Here is a 22,685-nt window from a genome sequence, read left to right as displayed (position 1 = left end):
CCACCCTGTCTAAACATTCAAGAGCGGTCCTTGAGGAGCTCCTGGGAGAGTACGGTCAAAATGAAAGCCCTCCTCTTAGCTTCCATCACTCACATAATGCATTCTTGCATTAAAAGCACAGGCGGTGGCCATTGGTACAGTTTCGCTGTGGCTCTCTTGGCGCACCGGGATCGCTCACTGAGCTGTAATGCACCACTCCTGTCTGTGATGGAAGTGGTCGCCATGGCAACCGCATTCTCCCGTTTCCCATTCAGCTGGCTTTGAATCTGTGGAGGGGGTGTGGGTGAGAAATCGAAGCTCTTCTCCCAGTCTCTCTCTCTCTCTCTGTGTTTCGCTCTCTCGCTCTCTCACTTCATTAGATTTGTGCCTCTCCATTTTTCATAAGAGCATGTTCCTGCGACACATCCACCCCAAGCAAAATTATTTGCCTCTGTTTCTGTTTGAGTTTCCTCTGGATTATTTTAATAACCTCTCCTCGTTTGCAGGCTGTCGTAAACAGGTGGAGAGGGCAGGAACGTTGCCATTTTCTTAGATTTTCTTAGATACTTTTAAAGCAACCCCCCTTTCGACAAAGGCCTGGCTTCTAAAGCAGATGCATCTTTATACAGAGGATGAAAGGAAATATCTGAAAGGTAGGATCAGCTACAGGCTGCTGTAGTTGACTGTTGCACAGACCTTGGACTTTGCATTAGAATGCTGGCTGGATGTTATTGATGGTTGAAGGTTGTAAATCTTTAAAAGGTTTCCGCTGACCTTGTTTTTGCTGGTTTCTTTCTGAAAGCTGGCTGTTGTTACAATATACTGTGGATAAAGCAGTAATTCCTCCTCGGTTACTATTGCTCATAATTCTGCTTCTGTTCTGTCCTCTGCACTGCTGTAACATTGCAAATTTCCCCGCTGTGGGATTAATAAAGGATTATCTTATCTTCTCTGGGATGCACCAAAACCAATTTTTGGTCGAAACCACAAGTAAACAAAATTAAATATTTGGTCAAAGGCCAAATACTGAACATGATTTCTTGCAAGTTTTCCATAAATGTGCCACTTTTTTTCTCCATTGAATAAATTATGTAGCTTTTTAAGCAAAAAAGGTATTAACTAAAAAAAATACAATAAGCAACAAATATTTATTGAAAATACCAACAAAGCACAATACATTTACCTCAGCAGTGCTATTCTTATCATACATTTATCTAGCTAGCTTGCTAAATTAAAATTTAAGCAAGCTGTATTATTCAGGTCACCTTTAGATAGCTACCTAGCTGTATGTTGAAATTTGCAAAAAAAAATAAAAAGCAGTCAGACCTTTAGTAAAAAAAAGGCTATGTTAGCTCAGCTAATGCTACTGTCCTAATGCTAGCTATCCCTTTAATTACAGCTCATATCTTTTATCTGGCTAACAGACAGTTTGTAAAAAAAAAAAAAACTAAGTAAACAGATACTTATGTAATATTGCATGAAGTAAAGTGCAGAAAAATTAATTCAAACTAGCCAGCAAGCTACCTTGCACACTCCATTTCCTCCCATACACAACACAAGGAATAACTAGGAAACGCTGCTATATGACCTAAAATAGTAATTTTTTCTGTATAGATTATTCGGTCATTTTTCTTATATCACATAATTTTGGTTGCATTTCTGTTTGGGAGACTGTCTGCTCCTGGTCTCTATTAGCTTCATCTGTAACAGAAAGTCAATTGATTTAATAGTCATTCCCTAAGTACATTTAAGATCAGAAAGCCTGTTGACAGTACAATATAACACAATAGACAAAAGAGACTGTGCTTGTATTCTGTCCTGTATGGTTTTTATTAGTTAATGTTAAAGCCGCCTAAATCTGAAGTGCAGGAGTAGTGCTTGTGTAGGCATGGTAAATGTGTTCATGAATCATGTGGTGATGAATGAGCAGAAAACACTGCATCTCTCTAGTGGAATGAACCCACTCTCCTGAGAAGCAGGCGGGGAAATCCTGCTGAAACAGCAGCACTGGATCAGCTCTCCCACTCAGACACAGACAGCGCTTTGATAAAATAGAGTAATTCCAATCTACCTCGGCTTTTGCTGGATGATTTTGAGGATTACATCACATACTCCCCAGCTCTGGCTTTTCTCTGTATAAGTCTGCTTTAACCCATTTTATGCAGAATGTAGGTCATTAGAACATTATTGTACCTTATCACTGAAGTCAATTTGCAGTCTTCAGTCGGTTTTCGATATGCTTCTTAGGCCTGTCTTGTATTAATTAGGTTTAGGGAGACAGTTGAGTGCACACCATCCTTGGTGGGGTGTGCACTGCGTTTTAATGCTGCATATGGTGACGCACTGGTGTTTTAAAGCATTTTTCAGGACATTTAAACAACATTTTAACCCTTTACGGCAAAGTAATGATATTTTCGGCTATTTTTTTAATGACTTTTGTTGATGCTTTATAGGTGGATAACTAATATTCACCTTATTGTCTATTAAATGCTACTGAACTCTAAAGTAATAGAAAATGATACATGGAAATATAGTGTTGTTGCCATATGGCAACAGCAGGTTACTGCAGTTCTTAGAGTACATTAAAATACTGCTTTAAACATTGTCAGGTTCTGTTATGTTCATATTTTTTGTTGTACCTGCGTGATGAACCCTAAAGCTTTATTGTTTTTTCTCAGTTAAAACAATGTTTTATTTAATTAAACATCCATTTAATTTAGAATTCCAGTCACATCTTGTTGCAACACCAGTTTCCCAAAACCAATACAGTAAAATAGAAAATAATTTCAAATATAAAATAATATACATGAAGTAAAGAGTTCAAATATTTTTTCTTCATCAAACAATACTCTTCATATAATATATGCTGGGACTTCAAAAGGCTGTCAAATGTAATTCAGTGGAGAGTAATTCTATATGCAGACGCTCTGTTAAGACAGTGGGGGGTCGTGTTTTTAACTCTCTCTCTTTTCTCTCTTTCTCTCTCATCCTCTACTACAGCCGACATCATCTCTACGGTTGAGTTCAACTCAACAGGGGAGCTCCTGGCCACTGGAGACAAGGGAGGACGAGTGGTGGTTTTCCAGAGGGAACAGGAGGTAAGGCAATAATGAACACAAGCCATCTTCCACATCCTCCTGCCAACACTGCACTACAGCACATTTGTTGGAACCCTTTCAACATTAGCGTTATCTCTACGAGGCTGGCATGTTTCCCTGACACTAAAATAGATAAGTATTCAGGGGACAGATTGGGGACAGTGATTATTCTTGTTTGAAGTCAAAATTCTGAAAAATACACCTGGATTTACAAATACAAAATTTCAGCCAATAATTTGTATTTGATTAACTTACAATAATGTATACACAAAGATGACAAAAGTCATACTAATGCGGTATTTAAATTGATTATGAAGTTTCAACTTGTGGACACTCATACCTGTATATGTGAGGAACTCTGGGCAGTGTGTTCATGGCAAGGCAAAGTGATTATTAAAGTTCGAATGAGGCCTGATAGTGGGTGCCAGATGAAATTTGTGCAGGCATCTTGTATCTGGCTAGAACTGTCCATAAAAACAGATAAACAAGCCAAATTTAATGCAGGTGGCCCCATGTGCATATTCCATAGTTTGGTGGAAGTGTTTGTAGCTTTTATGAGACATGGCAAAAGTAATGGGACACAATACTAGTCATGTCTCAGGACTTGCAAGTCATGTGAGTATAGATTTGATTACTTGAATCATTAAAATATTCCCATTGTTTAATCATTCTAATCTAATTTACTTTATACACAGTATTATATTATTAGGGTGCTGTATTAACAAAATATGCCTTATGCAATATAGTGAATAATAGACCAATTTAAATTGCCCTATCAGAGACAGGGAGTTGATTTCAGACTCTATGCTGCAGTTAATCTATTCACAGAAGGCCAATATAAGCCTCCTGTTTAGCACAAAAGAAACATCTGAAACACACACACACACACACACACACACACACAAACAGTAGGTAATCCAGCCCTCTGTTTGCCTTAATAAATTGCTTTGGAAATCTCCCCGGTTATTGATCCTGATCTAAGCTGACATTAACCCGCCCTTATTTCCATGTGCTTATTGATTGTACTGTATATACATGCATGTGTTGGATTACCACAAACTAATGCCAAAGAAACTGCAGATCAATACTGTGTTCTATTAAATTCAGTAGATAGCTACCCACTGTTAGACACATTCATGCATCCAGTCAGTGCTTTTGGTTATGGGTGATAGTTTTACACTTGTTCTGTCTGTATTTTCTAATTCAGAGTAAGAACCAGCCTCATAGAAGAGGGGAGTATAACGTTTACAGCACGTTCCAGAGCCACGAGCCCGAGTTCGACTACCTGAAGAGTTTGGAAATTGAGGAGAAAATCAACAAGATCCGATGGCTGCCCCAGCAAAATGCAGCCTACTTCCTGCTGTCCACCAATGGTGAGTGGATTTTAATTGGTATCCTTGAAAAGCAAAGCGAGCAGCAAAAACAGATGCATGCATGAAAAGCAGAACAGGAGAAAAACATTTAGTAGGCTCACAGAAAAAGGTTGGCAATACTTTGCAAAGAACTAATCAACTAAACAAAGTGCTATGCAAAACCAGTACACAGCCGCAAGAAATCAGTACTGTGAGATGTGTAAGATGTGCAGCATTAACATTAACAAAGATAGGGGAGAGCTGTTTTGATATTGTGATGTTTCTGTGCAAATACAAATAATATTACATCTTTTATCTGTTTGCATCATATTTGCAAAAGAATAGACAGATTTGATTTGTATGGCAATAAAAACCAAACCATTTACATTAATCTGATTCGCCAGCCTGCAGAAACAAGGGCATCCATTCAGAACAAAAGTAATTTACATATATCAGTGTTAGTAGTACAGTAATAAAAAAAAGGCAAATGGCAGAAGTACATTTCATTGTTGCATACACCCACAATAATGCACAATATTTGGCCTAAATATGCTTTATCTTTTGAAATAAGGTAAAGGGAGATATTTAAATATTTTCTATGTTTATTTTATGAAAAGAGAAGAAACCCTCATAGAAACCCTCTTAACTCTTTTTTTCCTTTCCTTGGATATAAAACCATGATTCAAATTCTGATGCAGACTAAATTATATATATATATATATATATATATGAAGTTTATTGGTGTGATATGTAATATGAAATGTATTGTAGCTGTCAAGCAAGTAATTCATCTCAGGGGACGTGTGCATCTTCTTTCAGACAGTATGACTTCATCTTATATCCTCCACTGAGCTGGAGAGCTGCCAGCATTGTGCCAGATTGTGTGCTCTCTCGTTCTCTCGCTGTCTATACTCACTCGTGCACTTTCACACACTCTCCTATGTGTGTGCGTGTGTGTGTGTGTTTGTGTGTGTGTCTCCGTAGATAAAACTGTGAAGCTATGGAAGATCAGTGAGCGAGATAAAAGACCAGAAGGCTACAATTTGAAGGACGAAGATGGAAGGATTCGAGACCCTTCCACCATCACCTCACTACGGGTCAGTACTAGGAGAGTAGAAACACATCAGTGCGTTGCTATGACACATTGATCTGAAGGAGGCCATTAAACTGCATTGATTTTTGAGTGGTTTAATCAATAATGATTGATTATCATAATATTCAGTGAGGTGCTGATTTTTGGAGCATAAGCATAATTCTGGTCAGAGCATTTCTAAAACATCATGTAGGTATTGTGGGGTGTTCCCAGTATGTAGTGATCATATTCTACCAAAAGTGCTCCAAGGGAGAACAATCGGTGAACCCAGCGAAAGGTCATGGGCACCCAAAGCTCATTGGCGCATGTAAGGAGGCTCGTCCTTCTGGTGTGAGGCAGTCATGTAGTCATGATACAACACTACAGTATAATACGAAAGTAGTATAATATGATGCACTTTGATGCAGTTTAATACAGAATGAGGTGTAGCATCATTAGATCCCTGTTATTTACATTTATAAGCAATTTCATCTATTAGTTTGTATTTCAGTATTTTATAAATAGTTCCCGCAATCACATTTTCTTATACAAGTAATCAAATCAGTAAGGTTAAAGTTTGAGATGTTATGCTTTGAATAATTTCCTAAAGAATCATAATACAATTTAATTATTGTAAATGAGTTTCTGAGTGGCTCAGTAGACTACAATCCCATTTCTGGTCCCAATCTGGTCACCGGACATGTGTCTTGAATATCAGGATTTTATCTAGATTAGAACAAGCCACATAAAAATGCATTTGTGAACACAACCAAGACATTTATAACAGACCATTTTAATAATGTTATAGCAGCATAAACACTTCCATCCCTTTAAGATGCATTTAACAATCAATACATTAGCAATTATTGCCTCAATGTATTACAATAGGTCCAGAGACACATTTGACCTTATCAGTATGCAATCCAGACACCAGTCACATAAAGTGTTTAGGTGTAAATGAGGTCTCAGAGCACATGCTGCTTCACCATCAGCATCTAAATTCCTCACAATTGGACATGATGTCCCTCATCACCTCCCTCCCTTATCACTCTCATTGTGATGCTAGCTGGAACAGGCCTCTGTTAGCTGATGTATCAGAGCTGGGGATGTGGGGCTTTCCTCTGCAGAGTCTGGCTTTAAATTTATTGGAGGAGGCCTGCATTTGATTGTCTGCACCCTCCTAGTGTCGTGAATGTCCCAGTGAGCGGGTAGGTTTATTGGCTTAGCTAAAATGGGGAGAAAATTGGGTAATAATGTAAAAAAGGAAACAGAATCATTGGGAACAGAAATTTACACTTCACAAACATAGGAGCATGAAAACAGCCCAGAGATGTGTCATATATGTAAATTTTCTTTTGATGTTGACAGTAGTCAGTGTGCACTTGATGTATTCAGGATAGGTCACACAAGATATATAAAAATATGGAAATCAGTGTCTACTTTGTCTCAAGGATTTTGCAAAAAGTCTAGCAGTGAAAATGTGTAAAATCAACATTAGATCAAATCCAAGGCATTTGCTTAGACTTTGTTTATTTTGTGAATAATTATTTGTCCACAATTTAACACAGTGTGCTTTTAAATCTACTCATAATACTCCTGACTGTAGCTTTAGGGTGGCAGATTGGAGAACGGAGATTTGAGGGTCTCTGAATTGAAACTAAGCCCAGACCCAAGCAGCAGTCAGCACTTCATCAGGAGCGTGGTGGTGCGTTCTGTTGTTAATGCTACACAGAGCAGTCACTATTCAAGTCAATTCCCATGTGAAAATCGCATTTTGTGTGCTCAGGGCCAGCACTGATGAATGATCTTCTATCATCAATAGACAGCGTCTCTCTCTTAATCAAAAGGCAGCTGCTGAGAGTGATGAGTGTGTGCAGTGAAGAAGACCATCATTTCTCTCTCTCTCTTTCTCTCTCTCTTCCTTGCTCTCCCTCTCGTGCTCTTTCACCCGTCCCTCCAAATTGAATCCATATACAAAAGGGGGGGCTTGACTCAGTGTATCCATTAATGTTTGGTGTGGTGTCTGTTTTCGCCTCCGTGGCCTAATGGATTAAAGCGTTCTACTCCTCCGCCATTGTCTGGCTGGTGCGGAAGATTAGCCCGACACAGGGCGGATGGCAGGGAGCGGGTGGCAATCCCATTTGGAGCGTGAAATGTATGTGTGCTGAAGATGGAGCAAAGGATTTATCGGTGGGCACAGGCAGAGGAGTGTGGAAAGGTGCGGGTGAAGAAGGGGGAAGCCGAGGGAAGACTCTGGGGGGTGAGATGAGCACACATGTCATGTGTTTTGGCACTGTTTCTTGCCAGTGCAATATTCCTGCTGCCCCTCCTCCTTGCACATGGTTTACCCTCTAGGCTCTTGGTGAGCTAGTTCTGTGGTTCCAGAGATGGTAATTATGATAAGTAGGGCCCATATTATTATTATTTTTTTTTTTCAAATTCAGATTTTTCCTGTTCAGATGTTTCAGGGTTTGTCACAATTTTGTTTTTGTTTCTAAGGTCTGGTTTAGTCCTCAAGTCTGTTCATGTTGTCTGAAACATGGAAATCTTAGAAGCTTTGATTGGTTGGTTTGACAGAAAAATATGTTAAAATAAAATAACTAAGTTTCTGTTTAACATTTTAAGCTCTCCAAGACATTAAGACCATTTCATTTATTATTTTTCGAATCGAATCCATAGAAGAACAAATTATGTCCAGCTCCCTTGGACTCCTGGCCATGAATGGCTATAAAATCACAGGAGAGGGACCTCTTGATCTTCTGATAATGGTCGTACCACCTAGGAAACATTCCTGCCATACATTTTATACCTCATCTTAACAAATATTAAATTGTTTAGGTTATCTCAAATTATATGTTTGGTCATTTATGATTAAATAATTCCTTTGTATTAAATTTTTAATCATGATGATAACAAAATCAAGCAAATGTGATTGATTTGACATTATCATCCTGATAACGTTTACCCTGTGTAAAAAAAAGTGTCAGAGCTATTTATTTTGTGTCTCATTGATTTTCCTCTTTTTTTCTCAGAAAAATAATGTAATAATAATGTATTTTTAAACATTTTATAAAATATTCAGCACTCTATACAACCTCTAATGGTCTAACTGTACTCTACATCACATTAGTATTTTGCGTAAATCATAAATAAAAAATGACTGATATGAAGCATGAGTTAGGCCAAAATACAAAGCATCTATTCTCTGTTCACTGTCCCTTCCCTCATACAGGAATAGTTAAGGAAAATGGTTAAATGGTCTCATCTCAAAGCTTGCTAGACACTATGGAGAAGAAGCGCAGCCAGGCTGGAGGCGAGATTCTTTAAAGCGATGAGAGATCTGCTGCCCTGTTCCAGCTGAGCTAAGAATAGAAAGTTATCATTCTTCAGCAGAGCAGAGCTGCAGCCAGGAGCCCTCCTCGTCTGGGGTACCAATATATTATCCACTGACATATGGGAAATTTGAATTATTATTGGTCTGATTTTGGAACAAAAAACATATTTACTATAAATAAACTGGCATTTAAATTTTTGGTCAGGCGTTTATGGGCTTCAAAACACATCCATAAGCATTGAGTAATGTATTTATTATGCAGTGCTTGAATATTTATGAATAGTTTCTGTCATGTGAATGTGAATGGACCTCTCCCCCCTACATTCTGTAAATGCTTGACTGGGCTCATGTTGGGCAAACATGCATGCCCCATCATTTGTCAGATCTCTCCAGAATGTTCTTCAAACCAGTTCTGTTCAACTTGGGCCCAATTATCCATTATCCAGCTGAAATATCCCATCATTGTGGGAAAAATTAAGTCCTCAAAGGGCTTAAATTGACCATTTTTGCCAGATGCCACTGGCAACGAATCATTGCCACCCACTGCACTGTCTACTGTGGGTGATAATGCGTTCTAGAACATATTCCCAGTACACTGTGATACTGTGGATTGAGAAACATTAAATGGCATCACAACTTTGCAAATCCACCTATCCATCTGGCACCGACTATTAGGTTTACGCATACACTTATGCAAAAACTATGCATAAATATTTAAGTATACACTTATAAATGCATTATTGAGTGCTTATAAATGTCATATGAAGCCACTATTTTATTTGAAAGCCATCTTTCAAATAAAGTGTTACTGCTTATTGATTTTTGGGATCAGCTATGATTTGCACATATGAATTGTGTTATTTAAGGTTTATCAATATATTTACACTCTTCCCCACACAAATGAAAAGATATACACATATAGATACACCTAACAATAACCAACCATCATTACCCTACCTGTTCAGGTAATAAGTGGTACAATTTGTTGGAATAAATGGATCAGAGTGGCACTTTAACCAGAGACAGCACATATTCAATTGATATTTATATCTAAAAACTCACTCAGGCACTTTTAAGCCCATTAAAGATAATGAGGAGGATTGTCAAATCGGCAGTAAAAGCTGATCTGAATGTCTCTCACTCGGCTTGGAGAAGCACTCCAGAGCGTCAAGCATTCAGGAGGAAATCACTCCGGGAGAGACCGCCTGCTGCTTCTAAACACGTGCCATACTGGTCTTACGAGTGCACAGCATCTGCACAGTGCAATTAGGACCCGCAAAGAATAGATGTGGCACAGTAGGAAGAAAAGTACATTGGGGTCCAGTCCTTCTGTATGACTCGGTTCACAAATGTCAAGCCAGGTCTGAGTAGCCATTATGGTGGATTCGGTATTCAATTAGGGGCAAAGAAGGGCTAAATATGGATGGAGCACTAAAAATGCAAATGGCTGCTTTTCAATTGTGTGCTGCATACTAATACTATAGACTTTAAGGTATAGACTATATACTCATCTTAATAGTGCGAAAAAAAAAAGATGCACATTTTGTACTAACAGAAATCAATAAAGCGTTCACATGTAAACATATATCTACATTGCTGTTGACCTTGCATCATTATTTGACTTTTTTTTTCTAATATAGTCAAGTATAAGACTTGAGTAGCCCAGTAGCTTAATGGTTTTAGGATATAATTAGGGATATTTTATGGTATCTGAGTTTGTTTTATTGACACTAGTAGCCTCTATTTGCATTTTGGGTGTGCCCCCTAGTTTATGACCCTTACCATTAGTCACAATCACAAAATCTGACTGATTTCTTCTGTGTTGTAGGCTGTAAGAGTTGGCTGTATGCTATAATGTTCCTTCTATAGCATTTTCTTCCTCCATCTAATTTTCTATGAGTATTTCAAATCTATATTTACTTAAACAAAAGACTAAATACAAATCTATTGTATTACCTGACAGTAAAACTGAGAGTAAAAATACTGTGCAGAGCAACTGATATAACAAAATAAAAGTTAATTCAATTAAATTGTCAGTAAACATTACTTTTCAACAATAATTTAAGTAAATTCAGCTTATCCATGCTACAAACCTCATACTCAAAAACTAGTTAGTTAGGATTATTAATTAGTATATTAGGTTGCACTCGATCCCGTGTCTATAAAGCCTAAAGCTCAACACAAAATTGCTCTGTTACCTGTTCTACTGTTCTGCAGGTTATTGCATCCTTTCCTTTTTTTTTCATTCAGTCTTTTGGCTAAAGTGGCAGTAAGGAGGTTCAAGACTTGAATCTGGCCATGTTCTTTTTTTATTCTCTATTTCTCTTTTCTTTTTGGCTTAGGTACCAGTGCTGCGGCCCATGGACCTCATGGTGGAGGCCACACCCAGAAGAGTGTTCTCCAATGGTCACACGTACCACATCAACTCCATCTCTGTTAACAGTGACTATGAGACCTACATGTCCACGGATGACCTGAGGATCAACCTCTGGCACCTGGAGATCACCAACAGGAGCTTCAGTATCCTTTTCTGTAGACATATATTGTATTGAGGTGAATTTTATGAGTAGATGTTGGTCTTTTCGTTACAGCATAGACAATGCCAGTGGTAACAGGTCGAAAATGGACATTAGCAGCATTTTGAAGTATCCTCTTATACGTACTGAATGAATCCAAACTGGGGAAAAGGGGGCAAGTTAGGACCACACAAAATGTATTGAATATTTGGAGACCAAGGCAGAGCAGAGTATGAGAATTTATGTATTACACAGAGCAAGAACGCTCAGCATTCAAAATGAGCTCAGGAGAAGATGATTATTATCGATTAGAGACAGTTGTGTGTGGGTGGTGAGAGGGTGGAGCTGTAGCTATTTACAATGAGCCACCAAGATGCAGAGTAATTATTCAGAGCATGTTGAAGGCCTGTAAGGTGAAATCTGCTTGTTAAGAAAATTAGAAGATATTACCTATAGTTAATATTTCCTGAGCTGCATTTCTAGATATTGTGGACATTAAGCCAACCAATATGGAGGAGCTGACGGAGGTGATAACAGCGGCAGAGTTCCATCCTCACCAGTGCAACACGTTCGTCTACAGCAGCAGTAAAGGATCCATTCGGCTGTGTGATATGAGATCCGCTGCACTCTGTGACAACCACTCCAAATGTGAGTTCTCATGGAATCATAGGATCTTATATTCCTTATTACAGACAGAAATATGTGAAGATTGTAAATTATATTTTTGTGTGTTTAGAAAAAAAATGTGTATTGAAGATGTTACCTAAAGCATTTTCAATAACCAGCATATTTCTTCCAAACTCATAATCATGATTCTTAAAAATCATGGCTGTATCTATTAGAGTTACACCTGTAACACAGACATTACATTTTGGTTAATTTTCTAGAGATATTCCAAAAAACACCTCCTTGGATAATATCCAACTGAAGCTGACTCAGGTGTTTACTCCTAGAAATGGTTCTTATCTAACGCTTTCCCAAGAACTTTTATGATTAATAGAAGTACAGCATAGCCATCAGTGATACCACATTACTTAAAAAGGTTACTTAAATCATTACTTCCACATCAAGGAGCAGGTCAAACTCAGGCTAAGCTGATATTTTTTTCTCTACATCTGTTTAATTTCAGTAGGTACTAAATTATTAAAAGCTTTGCAAGTAAATGCATCCTCAATGTATTTTGCAAAAGCCTTGGAAGCTCTGTGGAAATCCCAGCCCCCGTCCACATGAGGCTTCTATCTTCTTTGTGGCATCCAGTACACACTGAGAAAACATTTCTGGTTCCCAAAAACTGAGCTTTATGACAATACAATTGTCATAACACTTGCATGCCTATGACAAAATCGTTTTATATATGAACACATATAGATACTGTTTCAATGCAAATATATAAAAGTCTATTTAGATTTAGAATCCGTAATCTGTAAAGTGACTTGTTTAGTACACAAGTTAGGGCACAACATAGTGTCTAATTTGGGATCAGGCCGTTGTGTTTGTTTTTTTGTTTTTTTTTTTATGGTGTTTTAATCTAGTCTAATCTCTATTTATGATGTATTATACCTGAGGGCTGGCATGCTTTTTTAAATGGAGGGAAACAGAAACAGAAGGTGCCAAATTGGTGGGACATTTTATATCTAAAGATATATGTGCATTTAAAATTTCTCAATCCACAGTGTCACATTTGAAACATCAATACATTATAGCAGGCATTACGACCCACAGTGGGCAGAGCTGTTGGTGGTAATGATCATGAGTTTGAGGTAGGCCAGATAATGCTTCTGTGGGATGTGACAAAAGTCATGGGACACTAACAAAATTCTCATTTTGTCAATAACTTGATATGTCAATATAACTTGCGTGGCATATCAATGTACATTGTAATGCAGCTTGTTTAGACTTAATGCTTTGCTCTGTTTTGCCTCTATAAAATAGGAATACACTACATAGAGTAGATCATTATATTTATTATAAATAAGAGTATACAAGATAGGGTACGACAGAGGTTGTTATTTGGGATCAGACCTTTATGTTTTAGTTTTTTGTGCTGTTTTGATGTCTTTGTCTTTGTGTGGATGGAAATATTTTTGTAAAAAAAAAAAAGGGAGGGAAGTGTCTGTATGTGTGGACTGAGCCTCAGTGCTTACAAGATGTAACCAGCCTCCACAGAAGTGAACATTACGAATTCATAGAGCAGCCCCGAGCTCCCTCCACTCCTGCCCTTCCCCAAAGGACCAAACAGCATGTCAGCCGTGACAGGGATTAGCCTGCCTCCCACCTTGGGCGAGGGATGGAGGAGGTGAAGCTTATGCTAATATTTAATGTGATTGTGTCTGCTTTGGCTTAACCTGCTAATTTCATTTGGAGGGGCTGATAAATCCATACAGTCTCCATACAGTAACGTCCTCCCAGCGTCCGCGTGGCAGAATTGATAACCGGACACTGATAAATTTCCATTAGATCTCCTCTGGGCTTTAGATCTCCTCTGAGCCTCTTTCCAGATGGTGGCCAGCAGCGCGCATTTCACAATCAGATTGAATACATTGACATTTAACAACCAGTATGAAAATGTAAAAAAAGAAAAAATCATGTAATCAAAAAATCAATGTAAGATAAGGTGCTGTGCGGTGTCTACAGAAATCTCAGCGCTGGAAGAATTCAGTCGTTTCCTGAGCTTTATTGACATGCTCACCGTTCCGTGCACACACACACGTACACACACACACTCACGCGCCCTGTTGAATGGGCCATTTGCATTCTTCCCAGTGAATTTAAAGTGCAGGCAGGCCTTGGGGGATGCTGGGAGAAGTGTGCTTTTGCTTCTGTAGCCCTGACTGGCATCTGCAGAGATGGTTCCGCGTGGCCTTGCATTTTACACACAGCTGTTATTTTTCACCTGGCATGTCGGCACACAGCGGGCACACACGCTACTTAGCCTGGGGACATGTCGCTCAATTCACCTCCTCATCTGGTGCCTTTGTGTATATATGTTTCTTTTTTTGGGGGGGGAGTCTGATGTTTGAGCGCAGCCATGTTGCTCATCAAGAGCTTGGTGTATAATATTTCATTTATGAACATTTGCTTTTTGATTACGTGAGGAAAAATAATAAAACTGTAAGGGCTGGTGCCCGATGGAGGCGTCCTCCGGGGCATCGGAGGGCGCGCCAGGCCAGCGCCGAGGGTTGATTTGGCTAATTACCAACACCTGCTTTGAACACTTTAAAAGCAATGCCAACCAGCCACTCTGCACTGGATCTTTGAAGCTCCTGAGAGCGAATCTATGCCGGTTTTCCGAGCGAGCCCCGGCTCTTTATCTCTTCCCTTCGTTGTTTCCCTTCGAGTTTGGTGTAGCTGTGTAGATCAGTGAGCTCCACAGCCTCCATCTCCCTCTCTCTAGTCTGGTGGAGCAGAGCGGTGTGCTCTCCTCCGCCGTCCCTCTCTCTCGAGTCTTTGTGTGTGTCTGTGTGTGTGTGTGGGTGTAGCAGAGGCGAGGCACGCGGTTTGCTCACCTTCTCTCTTTCCCTCGCTGTTTCTCCCTTCTCTGGTGAAACAGCATTTAATCCATAAGCACCTTAGTTCAGTTTTGTTTTCTTTGGAAGCCCTTTTGTTTAGTTAATCCTTCACCTCGTCTCATAAGAGGTAGCCGCACTTCCTCGGTGATCCTTGTTTACGTTTTCTCCCCCTCTCTTTCACTCACGCTCGGCGTGAGGTTTGTTTTCCACCCGTTTTCCTCCTCCGCCCGTTTTCATTGCTCCGCCCCTTTCGGCGGAGCCTTATAAGGCGATTAAAGCGGCCGCGTCCCACCCATTACAAAAACTGAAATACTAATACTAATAAACACCTTATTCATGTGGTAGTGTAATGATGTAAGGAATATTTATATTCATCGCTTGGAAGCTGCAATCTTATATTTAGAAGTATCAGTGCTGACTATGTGCATCCCTTCATGACCACAATTTACCCAACTTTTAATGGATATTTCATAATGCTGAAGATTGTCTATGTGAATACATCGCCAACCAGCCATCTTTAGCCTATAGTACAAAAGTTCCCAACAAATTGTATAAATATCCATAACATACAATATAACATACAAAAACTCACCTTTTAAAACGTTTAATTATAAATAAAATGACTGTATTTGTAGACTGATCACTGTAAGGAAATAAAGAAATCTGTAATATTTCACATTAAACCACTATAAATGTTACTGATATTCTTAAAACTGGAATAATGTATGATGTTTAATGTATAATTGGTGGCATTCTGCTCACTTCGTTAATATCTTTATATATAACTCAAAATAAATGTAATTTTTGAGGCTAATACACTGTTAAAATTATATATGTTTTATTCATTATATTTTTATCTGATTTTTTTCCTGTAGGATTATATTATCATTTTTCTTCTTGTAATTTAATAAAAACAACTTCTGTAAAAGTGAAATACATGACAATGTCATCAAAACTAACAGTAAAATAAAAATGACTTTTTATTTCTAAAAGGTAGCAACATACAGTATCCTGTAGTGTTTCACAACATTTCTCTTGTTATGCTGTTGACTCTCACTGTCTAATACCATTTATGACTGTAAGATCATATGAATAAAGACAATTTAAATTTAAATGAGAAAATGAATGTAAAAACAGTAATTTTCCATTAACATTTTTTGCTAAAAAAAAAATTCTGGCATCCCTGCTGGCAGAAAAGTACCATTTTTGCATTACATTTTTTAACAGTGTTCCTTTTACCTGGTTTCATATACCATGGTGCACCCTCGTTCCTTTATATACTGGTGAAAATGTGCTCAAAGATGGTTTAATATCCTGACAGGTTCACCTGAGTGCCGATTTAAAGCATTCTCAAGCTCTCAGAGGAATTGAAAATACTTTATAAAAGCTTGGTTCCCCAAACCACTTGGTGGTGGGTCTGTATTATTCCTCCTCCAGCTCCTGCTCCTCCCACACTCATAAATCTCACCGCTGTCCGGAAGCATATTTTGAAATATCAATCTGTACTGTGGCTGGTAATGGGCCTCAGCACAACCCAGCCACAACAGCCCTCCTCCGTCTGCAGCGCGGCTCCTCTCCTGAGGACTCATTATCCTGCAGTGAGTGACACTGAGCTAAGCTGCAGGTGGACAAGCTCACAACATGACACTGCTCGCCTGGGATATGCACTTGTAGTCCAGACCCCCGTGCCTCTGCATCGACCTGCATCCCCCCGTCCTCTACTGCTGCTTTATCTGCACGGGAGACGTCCTGCTGAGACAGCACAGGACAAAACACATCAGAGCAGACAGGGGGCAATCTGACAGCAGATAACATAACTAAAGGACCATGCAGATCCTAGACCAGTCTGTTTACCCTTGTGTGGGGGAGTCAACTGGCTGTCAAAAGTTAGGGGACTCTATGATCTCTATTAAAATGTCTGCAAACTGTTGCTGTTGCTGGACAACAGGAATGTCATTACTCACCTCCTATTCGTCTAAAGGTCCGAGAATTTTGGAGAAATCTTACTCTGTTTTTCTCTGTCTCCTTCTCTTTATCCAGTCTTTGAAGAACCAGAAGATCCGAGCAATCGCTCCTTCTTCTCAGAAATCATCTCTTCCATCTCAGACGTCAAGTTTAGCCACAGCGGGCGGTACCTGATGACGAGGGATTACCTGACGGTAAAAGTGTGGGACCTCAATATGGAGAGTAAACCTCTGGAGACCTATCAGGTAGAGCATTCAGACTTATAGACTACATTCAATGATTGAACTTATTTAACCAAAACATAATATATACAGACATAGTTATATAATGGACAAAAGTACTGGGAAATCTACACATTACACCTAAATGAGCTGTTGTACCAGGTTTTTTTTACAAGAATTTGGAGATTTTTGTCTATGGAAAGCTTGGCCTTTTCATCCAGAAGAGCATTTGTGTTGTTGGTTAAAACAGCATGGCTCGCTTTCTCCATTCTAGTTCAGCTCAAAAGTGGTCAATAGGCCAGTCAAGTTCTTCTTGATTCAAGTCAACCCTACTTTTTGCACTGGGGCTCAGTCATGCTGTAATAGAAAAGGGCCTTCCCCAAAATGTCAATTGCCCAAGGGCCTTCACACAGCTGGAAATCGCAATTGTCCAAATTTTCTTGATAAGATAAGGCATTAAATAGTTTATGCATTATGTGGATCAGCATCCACTGACCTCGATCTGTAACTATACATGGTCTGTCACTGACTTCCTGTATTTCCTAAACACTTCCACTTTTTAATATTACCACTCACACCTGATGATGAGATATCTAGGACTGCTACAATGAGCTCTATGTGGAACCACATATTCTTCACACATTTGTAAAGATAGATTGAATGGCTACTATAACATTTGGGACAAGGGTACTCAAGGACCGGGATTGAGATTCAGTCTTCTATGCCTATTAAACCTGGAACCATTTAGAAACCATTATTTTCACCTAATGATTTATATCCTGACAGGCCTGTAGATAGACACAAACATAGGGAATGTGCCAGCATTAGCACAGCCAGGTCTGTTATTTTCTATTCCTGTATAAAAATTGAAAACTAGTGGTAATAATCATCAGCTGCAATATCTGTTAAATCACCTATTGCTACCAACACATCCGAGACTTGTGGACTTATGTAATAAACACTGTAATGGAGTAATGTAATAACCACTGTAATGCAGTAATGTAATAAACACTGTAATGCAGTCATTCCCAGCACCACTCCCTAGGGAGCCTTGCATTGTACAGTGTACTGATTTCCCTGACGTTTCACACGTGATCACACCTGACAGCTAGTTATCAGCCTCTTCATCACATATGTTAGAGCTAGACACGGTGGAATTCTCCTGAGAGTGGAATGGCTGCTTTAATGTAGTGATGTTCTAACCTTTTGTGTCTTCCTCTCTTATTCTTACAGGTACACGACTATCTGAGGAGCAAGCTCTGCTCGCTGTATGAGAACGACTGCATATTTGACAAGTTCGAATGTGTGTGGAATGGATCAGACAGGTCAGTTCTGCTTTGAGTTGGGTAAAGGCTGCTGTACAGAACACCGTTATTTGTCCTCAGTAAATGTTAAAGGCAATGTAAAATGATTGGTGGTCGATATTGATTGTGACCTGCTGCATCTGACTAGAATTGTCTGTGCAGAAAGACAAGCATCTCTGGCAGAAATTTTCTTTTGCGCAATGTGACATTGACTTCCGTTTTCTCTTCCAGCGTGATAATGACTGGCTCCTACAACAACTTCTTCCGGATGTTCGACCGCAATACAAAACGCGACGTGACCCTGGAGGCGTCGCGGGAGAACAGCAAGCCCAGGGCCATCCTGAAGCCACGCAAGGTGTGCGTGGGCGGCAAGCGGCGCAAGGACGAGATCAGCGTGGACAGCCTGGACTTCAGCAAGAAAATTCTCCACACCACCTGGCACCCCTCGGAGAACATCATCGCTGTGGCGGCCACCAACAACCTCTACATCTTCCAGGATAAGGTCAACTAGCGCGGCTGCCTGGGGAGCCTCATACACAAACAGAACATAAAACACAAATATGAACACACCACACACATTTACACAAATTCCAGAGGCATAGGCGGAGACTGGTGGCGCTGTGAGGGGTGCTGTATGGCTGTATGAAGTGTATGGCCTAGCTGGAGCTGCAGCTGGAGCTGGAGGCACTGGGGATATGAGATTGTGTATTGAGAGCTAAAAGAGCTGAAAGAGTTGAAGGCTGTGAATATAAAATGAAGTGGGATTTTGAGAATAAGGCCAGACTGCAGACTTAAAAAGCTTCTCTCTCTCCCACACACATACACACACACTCTAACACACACACACACACACACACTCAGTGTAATGCTGCCAGACGTGTGTGAATATAAAGCAGCGGCCTGCTCTCCTTTCCTACTTTTTTTTTTAAAGAATCGCCTCTTGATTCCCTTTAACGAGTATTTTATTTATTATATTTATTTCGTTCTTCACTCGAGGGAAATGCCTGACGATTTGAAACTGGAACACAAGGCAGCAGTGAAGCTGTGTGTGATGGAAAACAACAAAAAAACCTGTAATGTAAACTGCAGCCATGTGAGGCGGCCTATTGCCGTTTCCCTGTTGCCTCTTTAGTCAATGCCCTGGCACATGAAACAGAGGGTGCCATTCTAATGAACTTGATGGATGTTCCATTCCCTCCGACAGAAAGGACGTGGCACCCTTCACATTATGCCCTTTAGCCACTGCAGGGCTGTCAATGACACGTGGAGCAGCAGCAGCGGACTATGGATGCGTCCGATGCCGTCCACTGTCGTCCACACTGTTCCTTCTTTGCTACCTGATTGGTCGGTTCTTGGAGTGACTGCTGACATGCCGTGTTATTTCATGTCGCTGTTTTATTCGTCCTTCTAATTTCAGTTCTAATGTTCCAGTTAATACGCTGTGGTGCCTTCTTTTTGGTATGTGGGCTCGAGAGTGGGTCGGGAGGGGATTGGTGGGGCGCTGTTTTTTGGGTGGGGTGGATATATTGGTTCGTGGAGTGTGACTGTTTTTGAAGAACTGTGGACTGAATAGCTTTGTGTAACAAAAAAAATGCTGAAAAAGCTAAACAATGAATGAAACAATGAATGATTCGAAGTGCGCAGCCAGTTGCAAGTTGTTGCTGGCTGTGAATGCTCACGATTAATGAAGTGTATACCCCCCCTGGATTTGACTTCCTTCAATGCAGTGTTGGGCGAAAGCTGTACTTGCACTCCTTGTAACAAAAAATCACTGTAATTATTAAGAATGTCTTGCTCTGCAGGGTGCGAACAAAGTCTGCAACACGAGATACCCTCGCCACTCGCTGGAGAGATGCTCCACAGTCGTGCATTTGTCAGAGACACTTAATGCAACATTGTCCAACTTCGAGTATGTTCCATGACCTGGAACTGGGAGAGAAAGAGCGGAAGATCTTGATGTAGCCTAACTAGACATGAAGGTTCTGTGATATCAGGGAATTTTAGGTACAAGTCCTTTAGAAAAAAAAAAATACAAATGTAATGTCTTCTAAAACAACTTCAGTTGTGAACTTCTTAATGAAAACAAAGTTTTATAGCTGAGAATGTATTTAAATGCAATTCATTGACATGCAGTCTTTATGCTTAATGGAATTCGTTGAAATAAAAAATGAAAAGATGTGCAAGTTACAAACATTGCTCATTCTGTTGTGTTCTTTTTACTATAGCTGTTTACTATTTTAATATCAGGACAGCATGCAATGTATTCTATAGCAAAGTATCTCAATCCTGGTCCTGGAACCCTGCCATGCACATTTTAGAGGTTTCCCTGTTAATAGACACTTTTTAATGAACATTAGATATGTTGGCAAAGCACTAAATGTGCAAGGCAGTGGGGCTCCACTCCCAGAATTGCCCATCCCTGCTGCAGGCAGAAGTAAAGCCCACAAACAGACCAGTGAGTCTGACATGCTGTTTCAACAACATTGGAGCAAGAGCGCCCTCATGTGGCACCTCTAATGAATATATTTAAAGGTACTGAGAACATACTGTTCTCCAGGGGTGCTCGTTCCTGGTCCTGGAGATCTATCATCCTGCAGAGTTTACGTTCGCCCCAAATCTCACACAGCTGAGCCAGGTAATGAAGGCCTTCAGACACATGTGAACATTCTAGACTCAGGTGTGTTAGATCTGAAAGCTCAGGGGAAGTAGATCTCCAGGACCAGGATTGAGAAACATTGCTGTACACATTTATGCTCATGTTCAGAAGCAACATCAGGATACACACACAGGCACTGTCTGTGAGAAAGTGGGTAAGTGAGTGAGTGAGTGAACAAGCAAATGATATTATATATATATATATATATATATATATATATATATATATATATATATATATATATATATATATATATATTCTCTAAATTATTAATATATATATATATATATATATATATATATATATATATATATATATATATATATATATATATATATATATATATATATAGAATTATTAATATATGTCTCTGGAAAAAAATAAGAGACCATCTCAGTTTTTGAATCAGTTTATCTGATTTTGCTATTTTATAGGTATATGTTTGAGTAAAATTAACACTGTTGTTTTATTCTATAAACTACGCACAACATTTCTTCCAAATTCCAAAACTATTGTCATTAAGAGCTTTTATTAGCAGAAAATGAGAAATGGCTAAAAAATAACAGACCTCAGACCTCAAATAATAAACAGTTTACAAATCAATATTTGGTGGACAACCCTGGTTTTTATTCACAATTGTCATGCATCTTGGCATGTTCTCCTCCACCAATCTTACACACTGCTTTTGGATAACTTTATGCCACTTCTGGTGCAAAAAGTCAAGCAGTCCTGCTTGGTTTAAAGGCTTGTGATTATTCGTCTTTCTCTTGATTATATTTCAGAGGTTTTTAATTTGGTAAAATCAAAGACAATCATGATTTTTAAGTGGTCTTATTTTTTTTCCAAAGCTGTATATCTATATTAATAAATACAGAGTAAATTGCCCAGTCCAAATATCAACATGTCACGTCTTAAAAGACAGTGCTGCAGTGTCTTTTTGCAATGAGGAGCAAAGATGCAAAAAGATTTGAAAATTATTGGAATGTTTAAAAACAAAGGTTTTAAATAATATATTATATTATATAATAGATATTATATATATTATATTGGAAAATATTAACATATGTCTACTTCTGGAGCCCCTCTACAACCATTCATGTAGGTTGTAAAGGATGTAAAAACCAAGGGCACATGCCTTAACTAAGCACTTCTAATATGTCTGATATAATCTCCATCCCCTTAAACAACACAGCATCAGAAACCATCATTTAACAATTGCTCAGAGAACCACATTGGCTAGCAATTAATTTGTTCAAACTTTTGTCAGGCACCACAATACATTTACAATTTACAATTCCAATTAAAAAATACTGTGCAAAAGAAAAGCCTTATATTAACCAGGTCCAGGGGTGCTCAGATGAATAAACATCTCAGATATTTTCTTTTTTAGAAAAAATAATAACATCTTTTTTTAAAGTGTTGCATGAATTACTTAGACACAGTGTGTGTCTAATAGGCTGTGTGTGGGCGTCTGTTTTTCTTAATCAAGCTCTGAATCAGGACTCTGATTCTGCAGTGATGAAGGCGCGCGGAGTCTTGCGGCGCGTGTTTGTACCTGTAATCATTCTAATTGGCCTCGAGAGGATGCTGCGCTCCGGTCAGCTGGAGAGGAGGGGAGGGGCACCTGTCAATCAAACTCATCTTCATAAAGTCACTCAGCCCGCGCGCACCACCCAGAG

General features: G+C 39.2%; 1 protein-coding gene across 3 annotated transcripts in view; it reads left to right on the top strand.

Moving 5' to 3' along the window:
- The window catches only part of LOC103039288 (serine/threonine-protein phosphatase 2A 55 kDa regulatory subunit B beta isoform), a 76,491-nt gene extending 55,948 nt beyond the window's left edge, over positions 1-20,543 (top strand). For 2 of the 3 annotated variants that reach the window (XM_007247427.4, XM_007247428.4), the window contains exons 2-9: positions 2,980-3,077; positions 4,285-4,450; positions 5,414-5,526; positions 11,178-11,355; positions 11,835-11,999; positions 16,901-17,070; positions 18,280-18,371; positions 18,582-20,543. In XM_007247427.4, coding sequence (XP_007247489.1) covers positions 2,980-3,077; positions 4,285-4,450; positions 5,414-5,526; positions 11,178-11,355; positions 11,835-11,999; positions 16,901-17,070; positions 18,280-18,371; positions 18,582-18,861 — 1,262 coding nt within the window. In that variant the 3' untranslated portion in view covers positions 18,862-20,543. Of the gene's footprint in view, positions 1-472; positions 633-2,979; positions 3,078-4,284; positions 4,451-5,413; positions 5,527-11,177; positions 11,356-11,834; positions 12,000-16,900; positions 17,071-18,279; positions 18,372-18,581 lie in introns of those variants that run through there. The other variant, XM_022683560.2, reaches the window with a different exon arrangement.
- Positions 20,544-22,685: the final 2,142 nt, after the last annotated feature.

This window comes from Astyanax mexicanus, chromosome 10 (genome assembly GCF_023375975.1).
Source record: "Astyanax mexicanus isolate ESR-SI-001 chromosome 10, AstMex3_surface, whole genome shotgun sequence".
In the NCBI taxonomy this organism is placed as follows: domain Eukaryota; kingdom Metazoa; phylum Chordata; class Actinopteri; order Characiformes; family Acestrorhamphidae; genus Astyanax; species Astyanax mexicanus.
The sequence above is the reverse complement of the archived record's forward strand: the minus strand, read 5'-3'. Positions and strand labels throughout refer to the sequence as shown.